Source organism: Muscardinus avellanarius, assembly GCF_963383645.1.
Source record: "Muscardinus avellanarius genome assembly, chromosome: 5".
NCBI classification, from domain to species: Eukaryota; Metazoa; Chordata; class Mammalia; order Rodentia; family Gliridae; genus Muscardinus; species Muscardinus avellanarius.
This window is the reverse complement of record NC_137790.1, coordinates 110,874,010-110,897,300: the sequence shown is the minus strand read 5'-3', so window position 1 is coordinate 110,897,300 and position 23,291 is coordinate 110,874,010. Positions and strand designations below refer to the sequence as shown.

The 23,291-nt window shown below is 31.2% G+C and overlaps 1 protein-coding gene across 1 annotated transcript in view; it reads right to left on the bottom strand.

The window, feature by feature from the left end:
* SI (sucrase-isomaltase) overlaps positions 1-23,291 on the bottom strand; it is a gene marked incomplete at both ends in the record, with an annotated part of 83,884 nt that overhangs the window by 9,116 nt on the left and 51,477 nt on the right. The window contains 15 exons of the mRNA XM_080696582.1: positions 266-322; positions 403-487; positions 2,558-2,706; positions 5,258-5,374; positions 5,464-5,498; positions 6,709-6,842; positions 9,025-9,163; positions 10,620-10,707; positions 12,327-12,443; positions 16,816-16,878; positions 19,053-19,163; positions 20,087-20,215; positions 20,919-21,044; positions 21,132-21,244; positions 21,355-21,451. Coding sequence (XP_080552708.1) covers positions 266-322; positions 403-487; positions 2,558-2,706; positions 5,258-5,374; positions 5,464-5,498; positions 6,709-6,842; positions 9,025-9,163; positions 10,620-10,707; positions 12,327-12,443; positions 16,816-16,878; positions 19,053-19,163; positions 20,087-20,215; positions 20,919-21,044; positions 21,132-21,244; positions 21,355-21,451 — 1,560 coding nt within the window. The remainder of the gene's footprint in view (positions 1-265; positions 323-402; positions 488-2,557; positions 2,707-5,257; positions 5,375-5,463; positions 5,499-6,708; positions 6,843-9,024; positions 9,164-10,619; positions 10,708-12,326; positions 12,444-16,815; positions 16,879-19,052; positions 19,164-20,086; positions 20,216-20,918; positions 21,045-21,131; positions 21,245-21,354; positions 21,452-23,291) is intronic.

The following is a 23,291-nucleotide window of genomic DNA, read 5'->3' as shown; positions in this document are numbered from 1 at the left end:
TTTCCATATACATTATTCTTAGAAATACTATACTACTATTAATGATAATTTTGCAGAATCAATAAAAAGCAATGACCTATTTGTTCAGTTCCTAGGTCTATTTGCTTAAACAAATGAATGAGTACATAACAAGAAGTAACAGAATAAGTTAATTTTCTGTTAATTTTCTTCAGTTATAATAAGGAAGAAATATTTTATTCCTTTATATGGAAATTAAATACAAGTGAGTGGTTAGTATATCACATACAATTTTTAAAATACTCACTGTATGGTAATTAAACCACCGAGCATTAGGAACGTAGCCTTGTACACTGTCCATACCCTGGAATTTAAAGACACAATTACTAAGCATATATAAGCTAAGAATATTATTTTGTGAATAAAATATGTAGTAGAACTTACAGGATCCAGTACAGGGGTAACCATAAATGCTGGACCCCACAAGAATTGCTTGAATATATCCCAGGTTGGTTTTTCATCAAAAAACCTTGACAAAATAATTAAAAATATTCATTTTAATGAAAGAATTTTATCTCTTATGAATTCAAATCACATTTTGTAATATGTAATTTTATGAATTAAAATAAAAACTTAACTATGAAAATCTTAAAAACAATTTTATCACTTAGAATTGGATGTTTAGCAGTACATACTTTTAAGTAAATTTAAACTAAGACTAATATCTTCACAAAATGCAGAGAATTGTTATGAATATAATACCAGCCAAATGAAAAATCACCTTGAAAAGTAAGTTATCATGGTACAAATATTAACTTTCTTTTGTATATGATCAAAAAGTTAAGAAACAAAAATTTCACGTGCTTAGAAGAAAACAGTAAGGCTTATCCTATGAGACTATTAATTTGGTAACTTTAAAATAATTTGGTTATCCTACTTACATTACAGTTTTCTGATCAAGGTTTACAAGCTTTTGGAAGTGATTGTAAATGGTAGTAGATTACTGAATTCGAAATGTAAATATTACAAAAACAAAATTTGTCATATATTTTGCAGTAAAGTTTTTCACCAGTTGAGATGAAACATTACACTTTTTGGGAGAGTCTTTTTTCATCTTTTGGAACTGGAGATTGAACATGGGGCAGTGAACTTACAAGGCAAGTGCTTTGCCAGTGAACTTCATCTAAGCCCAAAACAGTAGTTAATTTTTTTTTTTTTTTTTTTTTTTTTTACCATTTTGTACCCTATTAAGATGTATGATTATAGCAAAGCGTGATGGTGCATGCTTGTAATACCAGTACTGGAGAGGCTGAGACAGGAGGATTGCAGGTTCAACGCCAGCCTCAGCTACTTAATGAGGCCCTCTGCAACTTAGTGAAACCCTGTTTTAAAATAAAGGGTAAAAAATAGGGCTGGGAATATAGCTTGAGATATGGAAAGGGGGATTAGTCTGTAAATTAAAGAGTATGAACATCAAGAAAATGTTATCACACACATATAATGTATTATCATTGATAAATTAACAAGGTATTTTAAACTTAGAAGTTTTTAAAAAAATTATCTCAATTATATTATTGTAAAAATAAATCTGATCAATCTATTACTTTGGTGATTTTTTTTAGTATTGTTTTAATTTGAGTAAAGAGTTGACATTTTCTTAGTTTATCAACATTAAAATATGGTGAATGACCTCCTTCAATTACTCTGGTAATACAGAGAAAATAAATGGCAAAGTATTCTACAATTATTTAAAGTTTTTTTGTCATTGGGTTTTGTGTGTATATTGTAACATTCCCATCAAGAACCTGCATTTGCCTTACAAATAAAATAAGTAAAAATATTTGCAAAATGGAAAAGAATTTTCAAGATATGTTCACATATCAGTTTAAATTTGAAAGGGTAAATACAAAAAAATTTCTAAGAAGAATATTTAAACTTTTCTAGAGTTATCCTTTTAGCATATCTCCAGGAAGAAGTCAATCAAGTTTTCTTATCCCAGACAACTATCTCTGGTAGACTTAGATGCTCTCAATCTCATTTAATTAAATCAGGGGAGGCATTACTTTTCTTGAAGCAATTTTAGAATATACAATGTAATTATGTATTTAAAGCACTTAGAATCATACAGATTATATAGTAATTATTTCTAAAAATAATTATTACTTTTAAATAACTTATTGTTTCATCTGTTCTGAGCTTATATTACTCAATTAGTGGATTTATTTATCATCATGTTTTATTTATTTTTGTTTTTATTTTTGCTTTTTGTTTTTTTTAGTACTAGTGACTATTGAACCCAGGATATTCTACTTCCAGGAACACTCCCTATTCTTTTTGTACTTTTAATTTGGAAACAGAGTCTCAATAATTTGCTGATGGTCAGGCTAAATTTCTGAAGCTGGCCTTGAAACTATGATCCTCCTATCTCAGCCTCCCAAATAATGGGATTATACCTGTGTGGCACTGTATCTCTAGCTATTTAAGACTCTCTATTAACCCAACATGTGTGTTAAACTAACAACAGCAATATTGCACTATAAGAGATTGTTAATTAAATCAAACTTCTCTCTGTGGTGGGAAAAAGAAATCTTACACTTACTCATGCATAAGAGGTCGGATAACAGTGCCACCATGAGCATGAATTTCATGCATTTGTGTGTAGAAATAAGGCAATAAAGTATATCTAATATTTAGGATATCCCTTGACATATCAGCAAAGGTTGAATTCCAGGAAACAGGATCTTGTCTCTGAAACAAAGCAGAATTAAATAGTTTTGATTCCTTGTATCTGTTTAAATGATAATATACAAATATATATTTGGATAATAACATGTAGGAAATTCTATTAATTCACTGTCTTGTGTTATGTACATTTTCCACAAATATCTCATACAATAATATTTCTGCCTTGTGTGAGAAGGAAGAAGAGAAGGCATGCCATTTATGTTTTAATTAGAAAAACTGGAATAAATTTCATGGCTTGATTTACTTTAGGTGAACATATACAAAGAGTAGTTCACATTGGAATAGATGAAAACAAATATGTTGTCAACTCTGGAGATGCTCAGTGTTGGATGAGGAGAGAAGTGATATGATGAGCTACACAAGAGTAGACTGAAATAGTAACAGACAGACAAAGCTCACTATGGTGACCAGACATGACACTTTTTATATCCTCATGAGAAATAAATAGATTACTATACTAAAGAATCTATCATATGAAGGAAAAAATGATTGAATGTTAAACAAAAAAATCATGTTTAAGTTTGTTCTGGACTGTACATATAGGCCAAAATACTAAATTTGATAACAAAATTAGCAAAAGACTATTACAATGCTATTGTGCATATTAGTTAAAAATAATGGAAGTGATTAGTATTTTACCTTTTATTTGTACCAAGGGCACAAGTTAAACTACTGCATAACTCCAAAGGGCAACACTTTATATTTTTGTTGATATCAACAGGACTGAGTTCTTTTAGAGCTGTGCTATATATATGAAGATCCCAATTTCTCTAAACTTAGGAATAAAAAAGTTTGCATGATGACTTAATGATGATTGAGTATTTTCTCTGGTATCTCTAGTGTTAGAATAGTCAAAAATGTCAAAAGCAAAGATAGTCTAAAGATTATTAACCTATACGTATTTTTTTTTTTTTTTTGTACTGGGGATTGAACCGAAGTGCATTCTACTTTTGAACTACACCCCTAACCCTAATAAAAAATAAAATATTTTTTATTTTGAAACAGGGTCTTGCTAAGTTGCTGAGGCTAGCCAGGAATCTGATATTCTTCTGATTTGGCCCCTAAGTACTGGAATTACAGGGATATGCCACCATATTTGGCTATAGTCTTACTACTCTGCTTTCAAGTAAGATAAAGGAAGCAAAGATCATATTTGCTGCTTATTAACACCTTTAATATCATTTAAGTTTTTTCATGTTGATACATTATATTGATTTACATTAGAATAAATTGGAGTTTCTGTTCTTCAAATTTGTATTGGGATGTACTGCTCAGTCTTCTTATCTACTTTGTCTATCCTCAAACACTCCAGCTATATATATATTACTATCTCAACAACTTTCAAACATTCCCTCCGGCTGAATTCTTCTTCATTTCAGATTTATAGTGATTGCTTTTCCCCACTCAAACCTCTACTCAAATGTTTCTCAGCCCAAGGCCTTGAAGATAAACGCCTCAAAAAGATAATCTTCATTAATCTCTATAATGTTATCATTCTAGTTTCCTTCAAATGCATTTAATTGTATCTGATATTATATATGTACATATATGTAATTATCTTTTATCTTGAAATCTCTCTAGAATGTATGAATCATTTGGACAGACTTTGTAATTTAATGTAATATTTTCAATAAATATCAATTCAATTAATTACTGTACAAGCTTTTATTTATTTATTCTTTACTTCCCCAATGCTCAACCTTCTCAACTATAATTTTTAAAAGCAAGTTTTTCTAACAAAATATTTCTTTTTCATCTACATATAAATCTACTGCCTGGCTTTCAAATTATTCAAATGTGGGTCAATCCTGACTTCTTGAATTTTATCATTTGCTAAAATAATTCCTCTTTTCTATTCCCACTAAAATTTCTATGGGTGGTACAAGGATTTTTCAGCACATGATGAGATCTATCTACCATTCAGTGACTCTGGTCAGATTGTGTTCTTCAAAGATCAGCTGTCTTTTCTATCCATGATTTTCACTTTGCTAATTTGTCTTTTTTCTGCAATTTTTTATGGAAAGTCAGTATCAGAACACTTAACACTTAGTAAGGCATTGCTCCTGTTTATAATTATTCAGGAATTTCAGTATTTTCTCCCATATCTCTCAAAATATGCTCTAAACAATGAAAAGTTCTCATAAATATATTTACTATTGTTTCTCAGTTTCCCATCTCATTTGAATATTTGCCTTTCAGAAACAGCACTTAATTCATTGTTATAAATGACTTTCATTTCCAATTATTTAAAGTTGATTCCTTTGTTAATCTCTCCCAATTTGAAAGAAGTTGCAGAGGCAGAATTGTTCTCCTGGCTGTTCCAAAATTATATAGTGCTACTCTTTGCCAGTTGACCATGCCTGTACCCTAAAGTACAAAAAACCATACTTCAATTAAGAACATATTCACAGTGATGGGTAAGATGCCCTCCAAAACTGTAAAAAAATTCAAAGAGTTAGTATGAAAACAAAGTCTGATAGGATACATTCCTTTCAAAAATTTAAGTTTGGTTGACAGAAAAGATTAGGAGTAAATGAAGTAATTTATTACATACCCTGGTAAATTGAATGTTGTGATTTCTTGAGTAGGGATAAAATGCTCCAACTTGCATCCAGCGGGCACAGAGTTCATATTCTGAATTGTTGAAGAAACCACAAATGTCGGCTCCAGTCTAAAGGATATTGGTATAATTAATTACTTTTAGATAGTATGCTTCTTAACATTATAATATTATGAATAAAAAGGAATACAAAAACTTACATATGATATGCCAAACAGACTAAATTCCATCATACCTAAAAGTTAGAAAAACAAATCTTAGAAACTTAATTTTTATATATTTAAGATTTCACTTCTATTAACGAACACAATTTTTGTAAATTGAAAATCTTCAGTTAACTAACACACTTCTTAAATTATTAATATTCTTTCTATCACTTATAGTATTCATGCCTTTTTTTAATTTTTTTTTTTTTTTGTGGTACTGGGGTGTGGAACCCAGGGGCTTGCTACCTCTGGGTTACCCTCCCAGACCTATTTTATACTTTATTTGGAAACGGGGTCTCACTAAGTTGCTGAAAACCTCACTCGATAGCTAGGTTGGCTTCAAACCTGTGCAATCCTTCTGTCTCTGCCTCCCAAGCACAAGAATTTCAAGCATGCACCACCACATCATGCACTTTTATAATTTTATAGTTTTAATGCACATCATGCACTTTTAAATATATAGTTTTAATGATGTTTTCAAAAAGAAACACCATAACCTTCTATGAAATTTTCAAAATGATGAATTTAGAGCATAAATCTCTTATAAACATATTATACTGAAATAAGATAATGATGGTATTTTAATTTTTTTATAAAGAGGATGATTTTACAATTACTTAACCACTGGCTTTATAATTAAAACCAAACTGAATTATTCTTATCAAATAAAAATTTTCTAAGTAACTACCACTAAAATAAAAAAGAATGCATGTAGTTTCCCAGATTTTTGATAAAGGAATATTTTCAAGTTTTTTTTTTCTTGAAATCTAACAACTGAAGATTTTATAACACTAGACACAAACAGAAAAGTAACTATTTCCCCTTGAAAATGGTAATGTCTTACTTACCTGTTATCTAATGTTGTCAGAAAACTCTTTCAAAATTTTTATTGAAATGTTTTATTCTTTAGCATCTGTTAGTGATTCTTTATGTGTAAAATCTAGAATTTCTATCCATTTCATTTTATTCTAAATGTTCTTTTCCAGTTTCTGTCCTTTTCGGCCAGGAAACTGATGCCAAAATGTATAAAATTTTCTCAAAATAAATTTTTGAAATCATTGATTTCTACATGCCATCCTTGACACTCCTGGACTACTCCTTTTCATGATACTCCACATCATGAAATATAATGACAAAGCATAATTCTGAGGATTCATAAAGTATATGAGCTAATACCAGCAAAAGTGAATACTTAAAATAAAACTCAAAATAGTGATAAAGATGGTAATTCTCACATACCAATGATGGATTTGTCCAAATTATTCCATTGGGCATAGTTGTCGCCAAGCCAGTGTCCTCCCCATCTTCCACCAGTGGGATATGTTGAGCGAGAAATAACAATCCCTCTTTTGCCAGTTGTCCTCTGCATTGCACTGATATAGGTAAAAAGTATTTTTATTTTTTTTGTTATATCATTTTATTTTTTAAATTGGAGTGCATTTTTTCTTTTCATTTTAATTCTTTTATCTATGTGTTATAGTCTCACATTATAAGGTAGTTAAGAGTTATAGTATCATAAATGTACACATTCCCCTAGGTCCCTCCTCAATCCCCGCCTTCCCCATCTAAAATATTGAAATTGGCATTCTCACATATATACATAATGTCAGTGGAAATGTTTCATAATTAATTGCTCTCATGTACTCTTGTCTTCTCCAAAACCACCTCCCTCACTCCACTGGAGTATCCCCTCTTACTATCTAAAGTTCTTCTTGTACGATTACTCCCTATCTTCTCCATATGAGAGAAAACATATGACCCTTCCTCTCTGTTACTGTCTAATCTTACTTAACATAATGTTTTCCAGGTCCATCCATTTTCCTGCAAATGACATAATTTTGTTCTTCTTTACTGCTCAGTAGAATTAAATTGTATGTATATTCCATAATTTTAACTCATTAATCTGTTGATGGATACCTGAGTTGGTTCCATAATTTAGGTATTGTGAATTGTATTGCTATAAACATGAATATGCCTGTATTACTAAAATATTCTAACACAGTACCTTTGGAAAGATACCCAGGAGTGGTGTAGCTGGATTATTTGGTGGATCCATTCCCAATTTTCAAAGGAATCTCTACAAAGATCATCATAGTGGCTGCACTAATTTGCAATCCCACCAACAGTGCAGATGTTTCTATTTCCTTACATCCTCACCAGCATTTATTGTTGTTTGACATTTTGATGATTAGCATAACCTCAGTGTAGTTGATTGGTAATGATGTTGATTGCTAATGATGTTGAACATTTTTTTCATGTATTTATGGTCATTTGTATTTCTTCAAATATTTCTACTTATGATCACTTCTTGGAAAAAAGTGTTTGACTTACTAACGGTGTTTAGTCTCTTATTACAACTAGTGCTTTATAAGTGAGCCTTTCTCTCACTATACAAGGATAAAGTACCTTTATTCCTTTCAACACTTGTTTAATGAATGCAGATTAACAATAGAATCAAATTAAATAGATGATTTTATTCTACTTAAATATTTCATTTTAAATAAATATCTTCCCCATAACTATCAATTATTCCAGCTCTTAATTATAACTTGTCAACATTCAATGCTGACATACTATGATACATAATAAAATATATTCTACTCTGCAGAAATATTTCCTGATTTAGAAGGTGGCATAAAAATGATAAGGTTTTAAAGGGTCTTAGAAATAAATAATTGTCTGGTTTTAAGCATAGAATCTATCTTATATCAGAGCTCATCAAAATGATGGATTGTACAAATGATGTCATATTTTTTCTTTATTCATTTATTGAGATTCTGTTTCAAAATAAAATTAAGTAGGACTGGGAGTAAAACTCAAAGGTAGAATGCCTCTGAGTTCAATTCTCAGGACCACACCCCCCAAAAAAGAAGCTCAACACTGGGCGTGGGTGGTGTGCGCTTGGGAGGCAGAGACAGGAGAATCGCACTGGTTCTGAGCCAGCCTCACTGGCTTGAGAGACACTGTTTCCAAATTAGAAAAAAAAATTATATATATATATATATATATATATATATATATATATATATAGTAGGTCTGGGAGTGTACCCCAGAGGTAGAAGGGCTTCCAGGAACCCCCCAAAAAATAAAAATAAAAATAAAAAAGAAGCTCAAGTTTAGTAAATTATGCTCTACTTTGTTAATAATTAATTCAAATAAAATTAGACAATATTTAATTTCTTGATAAGTGTCATCAACTTATGTCATCAACTTATGTCATACTCATTCTTTCATTCAAAACTATTCATTGAAAATTTCTATTTGCCAGGCACCAGGTACATGGTGAGGAACAAAATAAAAATAATCTAGAATTCTTTTTGAAAGACAATGAACATTAAAAACAGTAATAACATACGAGAGAAAGAGAGAGATTGATAGATCATAGAAACACCCTTCGTTTAAGTCCTCGAAGGAAGAAGTTACAGAAAACAAATGGGAAGGAAAGGACTCTCGGAGAAATGGATCAGGTTCCTTAAAATATGTAGCATAAAAGTTAAGACTTGAAATATAAAAATATATCAGAGAGCCAGAGATATAATGATATATATTGCTTACTCATAAGTAGGTTTCATTTGTGACCATCCATATAGATTGTGAACATCATAATGCAAAACTGATGATCCATCACTAAGAATATGCTCAGTTTCCATGCACATAGTTCTGAAGTGTAATCCCTGTGTTCTTTTTGTAAGGTCTGTTGAAAATCAATTAAAGAATATTAATATATTTTAAAGTTTTCTGTATTGAAATGTGTATCTCATAGCTATATATTTTTTTTACTGTTTTAATTTTTGATTGACAGTATTTGTACATATGTACGTGGTACAATGTTATGTTCCAATTCATATGTGAATTGAGTATTGATCAACTCAGGATAACTGACATACCCATCACCTCTTGAGGTGTACAATACAATATTGTTAATAATATTCACTCTACATATGACACAGGATACAAGAACTTGCTCAAACTACCAAAACAGAATATTGACATTTATATATTCTTCTGGAAAATAAATTGTTTAAAAATGATTATCAATTTTTGAAACTTTTTTGATACCTTTGTACATTTATATGCTAATTATAAATGAATCAACTCATCTGGGACTACAGCTGAATTAATAAAAATCTGAAAATTAAATACTCTCCTAAATGTCTATTTCTTTTATGCATTTAGATAAAATAGTGTTTAAATAGTATTAGAAAAATAAATTTAGAAGGTGGCCGTGGTGGCGCACACTTGTAATCCCAGCATTCGGGAGGCAGAAACTGGAGGATCGTGGTTTGAGAACAGCCTCAGCCAGGTCCTTCGCAACTCAGTGAAACCCTGTTTCAAAAAATAAAAAGTAGCCAGGTGTGGTGGCGCACGCTTGTAATCCCCGCGCTTGGGAGGCGGAGACAGGAGGATCACGCAGGTTCGAAGCCAGCAATGCTGGCATAAGAGACCCTGTTTCAAAAATATAAAATAGGTCTTTGAGTGTAGACCGGAGGTAGAAGGGCTTCCAGGAACCCCAGTACCACCAATAATAATAATAATAATAATAATAATAATAATAATAATAATAAATAAATAGAAAGAATAAAAAATAGGGCCGGGAGTGTAATTTGGAGGTAAAATGCCCCTGGGTTTCATCCCCAGTACCACAAAATATATATACATGTTTAGTAATACCAAGTATTACAATAAATAGCCACGGAAATGCTATTGCACTATGGATCCATATTTTCTTTGTTTAAGCTGCTTTTCATCAAATCTTTGCAGTCACTTTCTATGTAGCAGACTAGGTCAGGACTAAGCAGGAAAATAATGGTTGTCTCCCATTTATCCTTCCTTAGTTTATAAACCTATAAAAATTTTAAAAGTTTTTTTTGTCTCAAAGAATGTTTAAAATATTTTATATCTAGAAGAATTTCAAGAAAACCCTAAAAATTTCTTATGAGTTTGCAATTGCATTTATATACATACGATTTCTTTATTTTTTTCCTCTCAAAATAGTGTTAACTTTATTGGTAATGGGTCAAAATATAGTCCAGTGTGTTGGTGGGTAGTAAAAATTAGGAATGTGAATCTGGCATGCATACAATCCTATTTTCTGTATTCATAAAATGATTAGTAAATATGATAATATCAGAATAACAATAATAGTGTACCTGGGAAATAAGGTGGATAATTTAGCTCTGTATTTCTGCATTCGTTAGTAGTTGTTCCATGTACAAAACTTGATGGTTCATTCATATCCTTAAAAAGAGAATTTTTAAAAATTAAAAAGATTTAGGGTAATGTACCAATAAAAATTAAGAAAAAGGAAAAATGATTTAGGACATATGTTCTGAAAAAAAAAAGATTTCAGAGAAGAGGTAAAGTAATGTAGCTTTGAATACAATTATATTTACTCAGTATTCTAAGAAAAGTGTAAAGCTTCTTAATTACACTAAGGAACTGAGTTTAACTCAGTGTTCTTTAATTATTGTATATGACTCATTTTGAGAAATATAAAGTATCATATTTCCCATATTATCTATTTTATACATAAATGTGAGATTATATTTCCAAGATAAAGATTTAGAATAGTGTACACCTGACTACCTCTTTCTGATCCCTCCACTTCTGCTCTGAGCTTGGTTATCGGTTGCTTTGACTTTTAATAGCCACAAATGAGTTCAAAAAGTCAAAAATTGTGATATTTTTATTGAACACATACTTTGGGGTCTTCAGTCATTTATAAATGTATCATGATTTAAATGCACTAGTTAGCTACCACTTAAATGGTATTTCCTCAATCTGAAAACAGGTTATTTTCTTTGAGCAACTTCTTTTTCCTTTTCCAGTGCTAAGATTTGAACCCAGGATCCTAACACACTTTAAACAAATGAAACAAGTGCTCTACACCAGAGCTATATCTCTAGCTGAATTCAACGCTATTCTCTATATAATGATATAATTCTCAGGGATGTATGTAGAAGAATCACTTACAATCATAAATTTGCATATCAAATATAACTATGTCCCCATTAATTAAAATAAACTATGCTTTAGGCAACTTTATATCCCTCGGGATTACAGTAGCATCTCTATAAAGCATTCTTCAATTAATAAAAAAGATAAATTAATGTATTCATGTTGAAAACTGAGCAGAAAAAGAACATTACCTCTAGATATATAGAGAAATCTCATTTACAATTTCCTATACAAAATATCTACTTGTAAAAAATTAATTCCTTCTTACACTACTTCAAATTTATAGTACTAAAAATCTTACCAAGATTTTATCTACCATGGGAAAATTATTTGAAAGACAACATTCTTACATTTCTAAGAGGTTATTATTCCTTACACAAAAGACTGAGTTTTTAAGTATGAGGCTTATTCCTACATTGATTAAATAAAATTAATATATATGGGTATTTAATAATCATTGGAAAATAGTTATTAAATTAATAGTTGTTACAGTTATTTGATCAAGCTAAAAATGATCAGTAAAAAGCATCCATCTACATATATTTAATTGATAAAACTGTTATTTATCAGTCTTTTGCTTAAGAAAAGTTTATGGAGAAAAACAACTAGTGAGCTGTTTTTTTTTTTTTTCCCCTTTGGAGTACTGGGGATGTAACCAGGGCCATTCTACCTCTGAGCTACACCTGTAGCCCCAATTTTTTATTATTTTATTTTGGAACAAGGTCTCACAAAGTTGTGGAGGGCCTAAATAGCTGAGGCTATCCAGAACCTAGATCCTCCTGCGTCAGCCTTCCAAGAACTGGGATCACAAGTGTACACCATCAAGTCTAGTTAGTGAGATAATTTCTACAAATATTATTTTGTTGACATTAAGAGTTAATTGTCCAAAGCTTACTTACAATCCATAAGCCATCAAACTTCATTTGGTTATTGTAGAAATCGATAATTTCCCTTGCCCACCATTCTGCTGTTGAATTCCTGAAGAAATCTGGAAAAGCTACATGAGCTCTGGAAGCCTAAAAAACAAAAATTTGTACTCACATGTACAAACTCATAAAGGACAAAATGTATCTGAACCACAAATTTATCAGATACACTAGCCATGTCTGAGTGATAATGAAAGAAACCTGATTTCCACCTTATTTACATAAATTCATGTGATTTTTCTCAAACCACACATTAGCTATGGTTCATTAAAGGAGATTAAAGACAGAGAGAGACATAATTAGAGAGAGAAGGGTTTTATGTGGATAATTAAAAAAACAGTTCAGAGCACACAGAAATGCATTTGAAATGTTTCTTAGAATAACAAGGAGAGTTTTTTTCTCTTTCGTGTCTATAGTACTTTTTATCTTTGTGGATCATGGTGGGGACCTGTAGTTTACACAGTTTTTCTAATTAAAGGATTGTATTTCCCTACCTTTTTGACCTACCTCAACAACATACCAACACAATCAACTGTGTTTCCGTCTCTCTTACAAATAATCCTTCCCAATTTTTTGCATATTGTTAACCAGTTTTGCCAAAACCATTTGTTAAACAAGCTATCTTTTTCCATTGTATGTGTTTGTCCCCTTTGTCAAAAATTAATTGGCTGTAAGTGTGAAGATTTGTTTCTGAGTCTTCTATTTTGCTCCATTGGTCTATGTATCTGTTTTTGTGCCAGTACCATGCTGTTTTATTATTATGGCTTTGTAGTATAGTTTAAAGTCAGATATTATAATCTGCACAAGAATCAATTCAAGATGGATCAAAGACTTGGAAATTAGACCAGAGACCTTGAGGCTCCTTGAAGAGGTCATAGGTCCAACACTGCAACACATAGGAACAGGTAAAAACTTTCTCAACAAGACCCCAAAGGCACAAGAAACTAAAAGGCAGATTAATAAATGGGATTGCATTAAACCGAAGAGCTTCTATACAGAAAAAAAAAATATATCAAGAATCTTAACTGAGATCTAACAGAATGGGAGAGATTTTTGCCACCTACTCCTCCAACAGAAGAAAAATATCTAGAATATGCAGAGAACTCAAGAAACTCAGTACCAAGAAAACAAATAACCCAATTAAAAAATGGGCAAGTGAACTAAAGAGACACTTCACAAAAGAAGAAATTCAAATGGCCAATAAATGTATAAAAATTGGTCAACATCATTAGCAATCAGAGAGATGCAAATCAAATCTACTCTGAGATTTTACATAACTCCAACTAAAATGGAGGTCATTCAAAATACAAACAATGACAAATACTGGCAAGGATGTGGAGAAGTGGGAACTCTAATATATTGTTGGTGGGATTGCAAATTAGTGCGACCATTTTGGAAAACAGTAAGGAGAATTCTCAGAAGAATGCGAACTAACTTAGCATTTGATCCAGCAATATCACTTCTTGGTATCTCCCCCAAAGAATTTGGAAACCGAACTGCCAAACTAATGCATGTGTATCTATGTTCAGAGCTGCAAAATTCACAATTGTCAAACTGTAGAATTAACCAAGATGTCCATCTGATGGATGGATTACAAAATTATGGGATATGTACACAGTAGAATTTTACTCAGCCATAAAGAAAAACACAATTATGTCATTTACAGGGAAATGGATGGAACTGGAGAACATTTTGTTCAGTGAAAATATTCAATTACAAAAAGTAAGAAATTGGATGTTCTTAATATGCTGATGATAGGGAGAAAATGGGTCATAGGAGGAACTCTAGATGAAGAAAGAGATACTATAGATGAGTCAATAAGCTGACCTAATTGAGGGGGATGGGTGGGGGAAGAGGGAAATTTCCTAATGTACATGATGTACATTCACACATGAGAAGTATGGAAGGGGAGGGAATGAAGTGAGAAATGGGTAAGGGTTAAATGAGTAACATGTGTGATGGTAGAGTGATTCCTCTACCTTCTTGTACTCCATTAAGATGTAGGACTACAATGCACCAATAAAAAAGTTTAAAAAGCAACCCTTCCGATCCCAGCAAATAAGAGAGGTTTGATTCTATTCTCTACTAAGAAAAATCCCTCCTTGCCATTCCATACATGTAAGTTCAGAGTGCCTATGTGTGAGCTGGATTGACTTGCAGCTAAATCAGCTGGAAATTCCTAGGGAGCTTGGAGACATAAATGCTTCCTTAGAACATCTTGAGACTTTGTAACTTGAGACTTTTAACTGCCAAAGAATCTTAATAAAGAAGATATATGCAGGATATGTTCCTAGAGAATATGCATTAGGGATCATAGTGACTTACAAAATATTTATCATAAACATTTGAAAATTTAAGGTGACTTAATTTTGTTATTTTGCTGAACAACTGCATTTTTTTAAGGACAACAGGCTCAATAAAGTAATATGCAATGAATGTTTTCTATCCTAGGATAATCAATTAAAAATGATAGTATCGGATCTTCTTCCTTATGTTTTATTTTTCTATTTGTTCCCATAATTCACTTATTGGTTTATTTTAATCCATTAGATAACTGTTCTTATTACTTCAATATGAATCTTTGTACCCAGAACATTTATCAGATCCAAGTGATCCAAATGCCTTTATTTCATTTTTAGAAAATAATCTCAAGAGATTCTGAGAACTTTTCCACATAAATTGAAACATCTCTCCAACCTCTTTATAAGTTAGGCCTCTGTTTCCAGAGTTAGCACTACTACCTAAGAGTGATGACTATATTTCAAATTAATATGAAACTCTGACACTTCTCCTCCATGATATAATTCAGTGTGACAATGTTTTAACACTGCCTTAGGAATAGCTTTGACAAATCTTAAGCTTCCCTAATTTTTTACACTTTCATGAACTTGTATAATATGGTAATTATAATTCGATTGCCTTAAACAGTTTTAAATCGCTTAGATTTTTTTTAATTGATTTTATATTTTCATTGCACTTTCTTTCTGCTCTGATCTGTATTTCCTATATTTGGGCTTTGTTTGTGCTTCATACTTCCTGGAAGTATAATGTTAGGTTACTTATTAGAGATTCTTCTTTTCAGTGTAGGTGTTTATGGTTATAAACCTCCTCTTAGTATTCCTTTTGTTGTTACCTACACACTTGGATATATTATATTTTCATTTTATATCCATCAAAATATTTTTAATTCTTTTGACTTTTTTATCTACAGGTTGTTCAGAAGTGTGTTAACTTTCACTACATCTGTGAAATTGTTTTTTTGTTTTTCTTCTGCTATTGGTTCATAATTTCATTGTGACTGGAAAAGATACTTTGTATGATTTCAATTTTTTTAATATGTTTATATTTGTTTTATTACCTAACATGTTGTCCACACTGCAGGAATGCTCAGTGTGCACTTGAGGAAAATGAATCAACGGATGCTGTTAATTCAAATAATCGGCACGATTGTTAAGTCCATTTTGTTCATAGTGTTGCTCAAGTTTATTGTTCCCGTATGGATTTTATCTCTGGTTTTTATATCCATTATTGAAAGTAGAGTACTGAAGACATCAATTATTAGTGCATTGCCGCCTATCTCTCATTTAATTTTGTCAATCTGTGCTTTATAAATAGAGATGTTTAATGTTGAGTGCATATATAATTTTGCTATACCTCCTTGATGAAATGACCTTCTTTTTATTATACAATGCACATTGCCTCTTATGACAATTTCACTCAAAATTTATTTTCTCTGGGGGAAGTATGTCCACACTTGTCCCTTTTTATTGTTTACATAAAATATCTTTCCATTCATAGCAATTACATGAATGAACCTTGACAATATTATCATGAGTGAAACAAGTCAGTTCCAGAAGAATAAATATTGCAGGACTCTGCTTATGTGTAGTATCTAAAATTGTCAAATTAAAAAGAAGTGGAGAGTGGAATGATGGTTTACCAAGGGTTGTGGTAGACTAAACTATAGAATTGCTAACTAACACTCATAAAGTCTCAATTATTCATGATGAATAAGTTCTGATAATGAGTACAACAGTGTGCCTATAATTTATAATACTTTATTGTGCTTATAAATTTAATTGGAAGTAAGTCTCATAATAAATGTTATTATCACTATTAAATTGTTCTTCAAAATTAAGCATATTTTTGTGAATTAAGCAATAAAGTATTTACTTTATTACTTGAGTAATGACTGACACATTTTTCTATTTAAAAAAAAATAGGTAAATAAGATCTAAATATGGTATGGTAATAAAAATCTTAAACTAAGCTGCCTACTTTGGTTTTTGCGCTTTTATTGGTGTTTTATAGTCTCACATCATAATGTAAATCATCTTGACAATGACATACATGCACAATTTTCTTTCTTAAGACAATTAATTAGAAAAATTGATCAAAATCAATCATTAAGTCCTAGTTCAGAATCTCTTTTAGTTATATAATTAATTAATACAAAACTTACATTAACAGCTTCATCTTCAGTTATGGTCTCATCTATTGTTACATTTGGTAAATCTGGCCAAACCTGTCAGAGAGAAAAAATGGGAAAGTAGGTGAAAAATTCAGTATGATATTATTGTGGTGTGTCTGAATATATGTATATAATTTAGACTTTTTATAAAAAAAAGGAGCACTATAATTATGTACCAAAGTGAGATTCAAAGTGAATCCTGTATTATTAAAAATCACATAATGTTGGGGGCATTTTATAGTCTGACAGTCAATAAAAATCTATAATAATAAGTATAAATAGTCCCTTCAATATTTTTCAGTGTGATTTTGTATATGTATTACTTGCAAACTATCCCCATTTTCTCTGTTAGCCTATTATTTAACATGACAAACATAAAAAAGAGTGGACAAAGTTTATTGCAGTTAGCTTAAAAATAATACTTCTAATTATTTGGTATAATTAAAAATACCATATTTAGTTCATCAGAACCATTTCTAGAATTACTCCAAGTTTAAAAACTAAAAACAATATTTTTTTTTATTTGAAAAGAACTGAATAATGTGATTCTCAGGTGAATAATACCATTAACCTCCATGGTTAATAGTACATCTCTCTCTCTCTACTTGCTCTTTCTGCCTCACTGCTTATTAATGTTTTCTCCTACTCCAATCAAAAATACCTAAAATGAACCCAAATTACTATATGCTGAAAGCTCTAGGAATTTGAATCTTATGTTGCAGAAGCTAGAAAGGCCTATTAAAGAATGTAAATAATTTTTATATAGTAATCATTTCCAAAAGATCAAATACTATTAAGGAATTGTTCTCTAAAGTAATGGATAAGAGGGTAGAAATATGAGAAAATGTGTAAAACGACGGAATGTGGAAAAAGTAGAGGTGGAGAATTCTCCTTTATGGCCAATATACTATATTATATGATTCCTTAAATATTATATTTCACTAATTTTTATCCCAAAATTTTGCTTTATTTTGGCATTTTATTCTGCAATGTTTTAAAATTTAAATAAAACCTGAAAAACTTATATCTAAAGTTTGTATCTCTTCAAACATTGTACACTCATTAATATTATATAACTATAATACAATTATCCAAGCCATGAGTTGAACACTGATGTACTAATAATGTATAAGTTTGAATCTCACTATTTTATTTCTAAAGTCTTTTTTTTTTTTGGTGGTACTGGGGGTGGAACCCAGGGGCTTTCTACCTCCGGGCTATACTCCCAGACCTATTTTATATTTTATTTGGAAACAGGGTCTCACTAAGTTGCTGAGAGCCTCACTAAGTAGCTGAGGCTGGCTTTGAACCTGTGCGACCCTCCTGTCTCAGCCTCCCAAGCGCGGGGATTACAAGCGTGCTCCATCACGCCCGGCATTAAAGTCTTAATTTTGATACAAGATTCAAAATAGACTTCAGTTTGCATTATTTTTTTTCTTCATGACATTTTGTAGGTTTTCTTTTCATTCTAGATATTTTTGTCATTTTTTATTATTTTACAAGAAAAACAAATCAAAATGTTTTATAATATATTCATATACTTATATGAGTATTATTTATATAAAATTCAGTGACATTTTGCTCAAATTAGCAATATAAGCATTCAGAACTGAATATTATATATACATAATTTAGTAACATTCTTTTTTGTGTGGTACTGGGAATGGAATGTAGGTGCATTCTATCTCCGAGCTACACCCCAGCCCTACTTTTTTATTTTTTATTTTGAAACAGGGTCTCACTGAGTTGCAAAAAGCCTCACTAAGTAGCTGCAGTTGTCCATGAACCCGGATCCTCCTGTCTCAGCCTCTCAAATGCTGGGATGGATTACAAGCATGCACCACCATGCCCAGTTTAGTAACATTCTTTACTCAAATTAGTAACATAAGTATAGGTCATTTTTTTTTATTAATGAGAGGTTTTTAAAAAGAGTACAAACACATAAATGGTTCTTGTAGCATAGACTAATGACTAGCCATTCTACTAATAATGGATTTATAATAAAACATGAAATACATAAAATATAATACAATTAACAGATAAAATAAATATTTGCTTTTATGACTTATTTTATGACTTTTTTTGAATCAAAGAGTACATATTGCTTTTTTGGTTATTAAATTATTACAATTTTCATCTTTCCTAAATATGGTTTAATATCTTAATTAAATGTAAACTTTCAATGAAATAGCATTTTGACAGTTATTCTATTTTGATATATTTATTACCTTTGCCCAGCAAATATCATCTGTGTTAGGCCATTTGACAAAGACATCATTCTCTATTCCTCTTGTAAATGCAGGGTAAGGCTGTGTTTCATTTCCTGAAATAGCTGGATCCTAAAATTAAAATAAAACATAAACAAGTTACATATGAAATAAAAGTATACCTACTTGGATAGTCATTGTAAAACATTATAATTTCTCATTATTACATTATCAAAAGACTGGACTCTCTCAAGGAAAAAGGGTAAAAAAAAACATTGCTAAAGCTAGATTGTCTTTTAAATTCCATAGAAAAAGTTCTAAGAACTTCTCTATTATATTTTGCTGTTAGGGACTGAACTCACAGGCATTCTACCTCCAAACTAAATCTCAGTCCTTTTTTATTTTATTAGTTTTGGAAATAGGGTCTCACTCCTTAGTTGCTGAGGCTAGTCTTGAACCAATGATCTTCCAGTGTTAGCCTCTCAAACACCACAAGATATATGGTTCTAAGAACTTTTAAAAAAGGATTAGCCATGATGTTAAGAAGCTTATTAAGGTTTCTTTTATTTTTCTTTCTCTGGAAAGATTTATGAATGCCTTGTCTGTTCCAATAAATTGATAAAAATATTCTTCTCCATTGAATTACTAACCTGTAGGCAAAATTTTAAATGTGAAAAGCATCAGAGGCAGTCCCAGAGAATTTCTTTAAAATTGTATAGGAACAGAAAGTATAGCATCACTGTGTGAAAGCTTCTATATATTGAGACAAGTTTGTGGCTTGGATGAAAACTAGAAAACAGTTTGCTTTTGACCTCCAGGTTTGGACTTCTTTCTCTAAGAACATACATGTTCATATTTCATGATGTAAGTTATAAGTGCATGGTAGCTATTGCCAGTTTACATTGGTGAAATGAAAGGTTAAAGGAAGAAAGCTTTAGACTTTGGGGTAGAGTCCAAAATCAAATATTTCTTATTATGAAGCATCTTTCCTATCGGCATTTAAGGAAACTTGTTAATACCAAAACAATAAGATTCAGATAAAAGTAAGTACTGACCAGGATAATAATGTATTTCATCCCTTCTCCTCTAATTCTGTCAACAAACTGAGGAAGTTCACGGAAGTTTTCACCAATTGTAAAGTCTAGTTGCCTTTCCATGTAATTGATGTCTGTGTATTGAACATCCTGAAATATAGAACGGTGGCAGCAGGAGTAAGAAGCATACAGAAGTGAGTGTATCACAGTCCATCATAATTTTGAGAGTAATAGCAATTTGGAAACTTCCATTCCTCAAAAGAGAATTAAGGAAGTAATACAGTGCTAAAGAGTAAGAGTGAGATTTAAAGATGTATTCTAAGGACAACTCTATATATTTATTCTATATAAAGTTCACTTGACAATTATTATTTCAAAGTAGAAATTCTAAAACAGCATATTTTCTTATGTAATTCCCAAAGAAAATAGGAAAACAATGATACAATAACATTATATTAAATGAAAACTAAAATCAACCAATGTTTTCTTTGTAAATTATCATATCCAAAAATAATATACAGGAACTCACTCTAACATACAGAGAACACACACAATGTATATGACTACCTAATGCAACCCAAAGTTTATGAAAGGAAAGCCAGTTTATGAAGACTTGTCTAGTACAAATAAGGATCATAGAACTGAGGGGAAAGAAAGATAAAATGGTAGTATACCTTCTCCCTTTTAATCTCATAAAGGTGTAAAAATATCATATCTAATCTATAAGGAGCTGCTGAAAACTAAGAATTATTACCAAATGCTTAAATATTTCTTAGTATATGGATGTTTAATAATCTTGTTTTTCTTTTAGAGATTTCACATTTAATACTGTCTGGAAAATTGATATACATACATAGGGGATCCCAGCTGACACCATTTCCTCATATAGTTCTTCAATCTGTGAAGTATTCCTGTATCCATAACGGCATAACTGGAATCCTAAAGCCCAATATGGTGGCATGACTGGTTGACCAATTACCTTTAAAACAGATGGTGTTAGGTATTAACTTACAGAATTACTTTGCAATATAAAAATATTGTTTCTAAAATAAATATATAATCATACTTCATGGTATTGCCTTGTTGCAATTTCTGGAGTTGGACCCAAAAACATATAAAAATCCAATATTCCTCCAACTGTGCGGTAAGTTAAAGCAGGAGTTGGCTGGAATGTTACATCTGAAAATTCAAAATAAGATCCCAATTTAATCTATGTATAAAGTATATATATATATATATATAAATTTACATTAATATTTCATGAAACAGTCGACAAACAATTATTTTACCCATTGCATTGCTGTTGAGTAAGAGAACTCCATGAGCATTGCCTTCTTCTTCCAAAGCCATATAATAGGGATGGAATCCATAGGAATTAAGTTTATACTGAAGTAAAAATAAATAAATAAATAAATAAATAAATAAGCAAAATGAGTATTAACATTGTGAATTTAATTAACACTATTTTCATTTGTGTGTGTGTGTGTGGTATCAGAAATTGAATCCCTACCTTTGAGCTACATGCTCAGCTATATTGTTCTTCTGAAATAGGATCATACTAATTTGCAGAGGGCCTTTCAAGATACTGAGGCTGGCAACGAGCCTGTGTTCCTCCTGTCTCAGCTTTCCGAGTACTGGGGTGACAAGCATTCAGCATCATGCCTGGATCTAACTAATGCTATTTTTAAATTCACTATGAGACTGAGCCTGTACACACACACAAAATATTTGAATTAAAATAAGTGCATGCTCTTTAGAAAGTACTTTTCCCTATTGTTTTGAACAACTATTGCTTTAGAGCATGCAAACAACTATATTAACGTGTAACACACATAAATGCTACCATGTTAACTGCTAGAGTATCACTCACATTAGAGTAACTGGGTTTCTTTCCATAAGTTATATGTTTTACTTTATTTATTAATTAGCAATTCTTTTTCCATAATAAAATGTCTTAGAGATTATTAAAAGTATTTAAATGGGTGTGGTGGCACACACTTATAATCCTTGTAATTGGGAGGCTGAGATAGGAGGATCACAGGTTCACACCAGCCTCAGCAACTTGTGAGGCTCTTCACAACTTAATCAGACCTTATTTCAAAATAAAGAATAAAAAATAAGGCTGGGGATGTAGCTTGGAAGTAGAATGCCCCTGGGTTCCATCCCTAATACCACATACACACACAAAAGAAAAATTAATTGAATTGTCTAGAAAAAAAGAGTAAAAAAACCTGAATTTTTACATTTATAAAACATTTAATTAATTGTGCTATCCTTGAATATCAGTAAGTTATTGGAATATGAAGTAAATTTATATATCAAGAATCAATGTCATAATAATTAAAATATATATTATTATTTTTTTTTTTGGTGGTACTGGGGTTCCTGGAAGCCCTTCTACCACCGGGCTACACTCCCAGACCTATTTTTTACATTTTTATTTGGAAACAGGGTCTCCTAAGCCAGCGCGCATGGCTGGCTTCGAACCTGCGCAATCCTCCTGTCTCTGCCTCCCAAGCGCGGGGATTACAAGCGTGCGCCACCACACCCAGCTAAAATATATATTATATTTGAAGAGTACTTAAGTTAATTTTGGTAAAAACAGGCTTTCAAGTACATCTAGGTAAAAGCATGTTTTCATTTGTACTATCATAATCGAGGTAAAAGCAGTTTGAACTATTAATAAAATAAAAGTTTGAACAATTATATATACATTTATAGTCTATATTGAATATATTTTAAAGTACACATTACATATAAAAATGAAAATAATTTTGTTTTTAGTAATATGCAATTTGTGATATTTTTGAAACCATTGTAAATTAATATGATTTGTTTTAAAGAGCATTATACACTCTATGTTTCTTGAATTGTGTTCTGTTAGTCAGACTAACGCTTGGGAAAGTATCATAAGTATATAAAAATGTTTTGTTTAAATCTGGAGTTTGCACAACTGAAGCTGTGAGTTAGCAATAGTTGAAGAATTAAGGGAGAAATAAAAGGAGAGGTCTAGAGAGTTATTTGTAGGAATATCGAATCAGCTGCTCTTTTTATTTATGTTTGGTACTGTGTATTGAACCCCGTAGCATTCTACCTGTGAACTAAACCCCCCAGCCCTTTTTATTTTCAAACAGAATCTCACTAAGCTGCTGAGCGTCTTGTTAATTGCTGAGGTTGGGCTCCAACCTGCAATCCTCCTGTCTCAGCCTCCCAAGTATTGGAATTA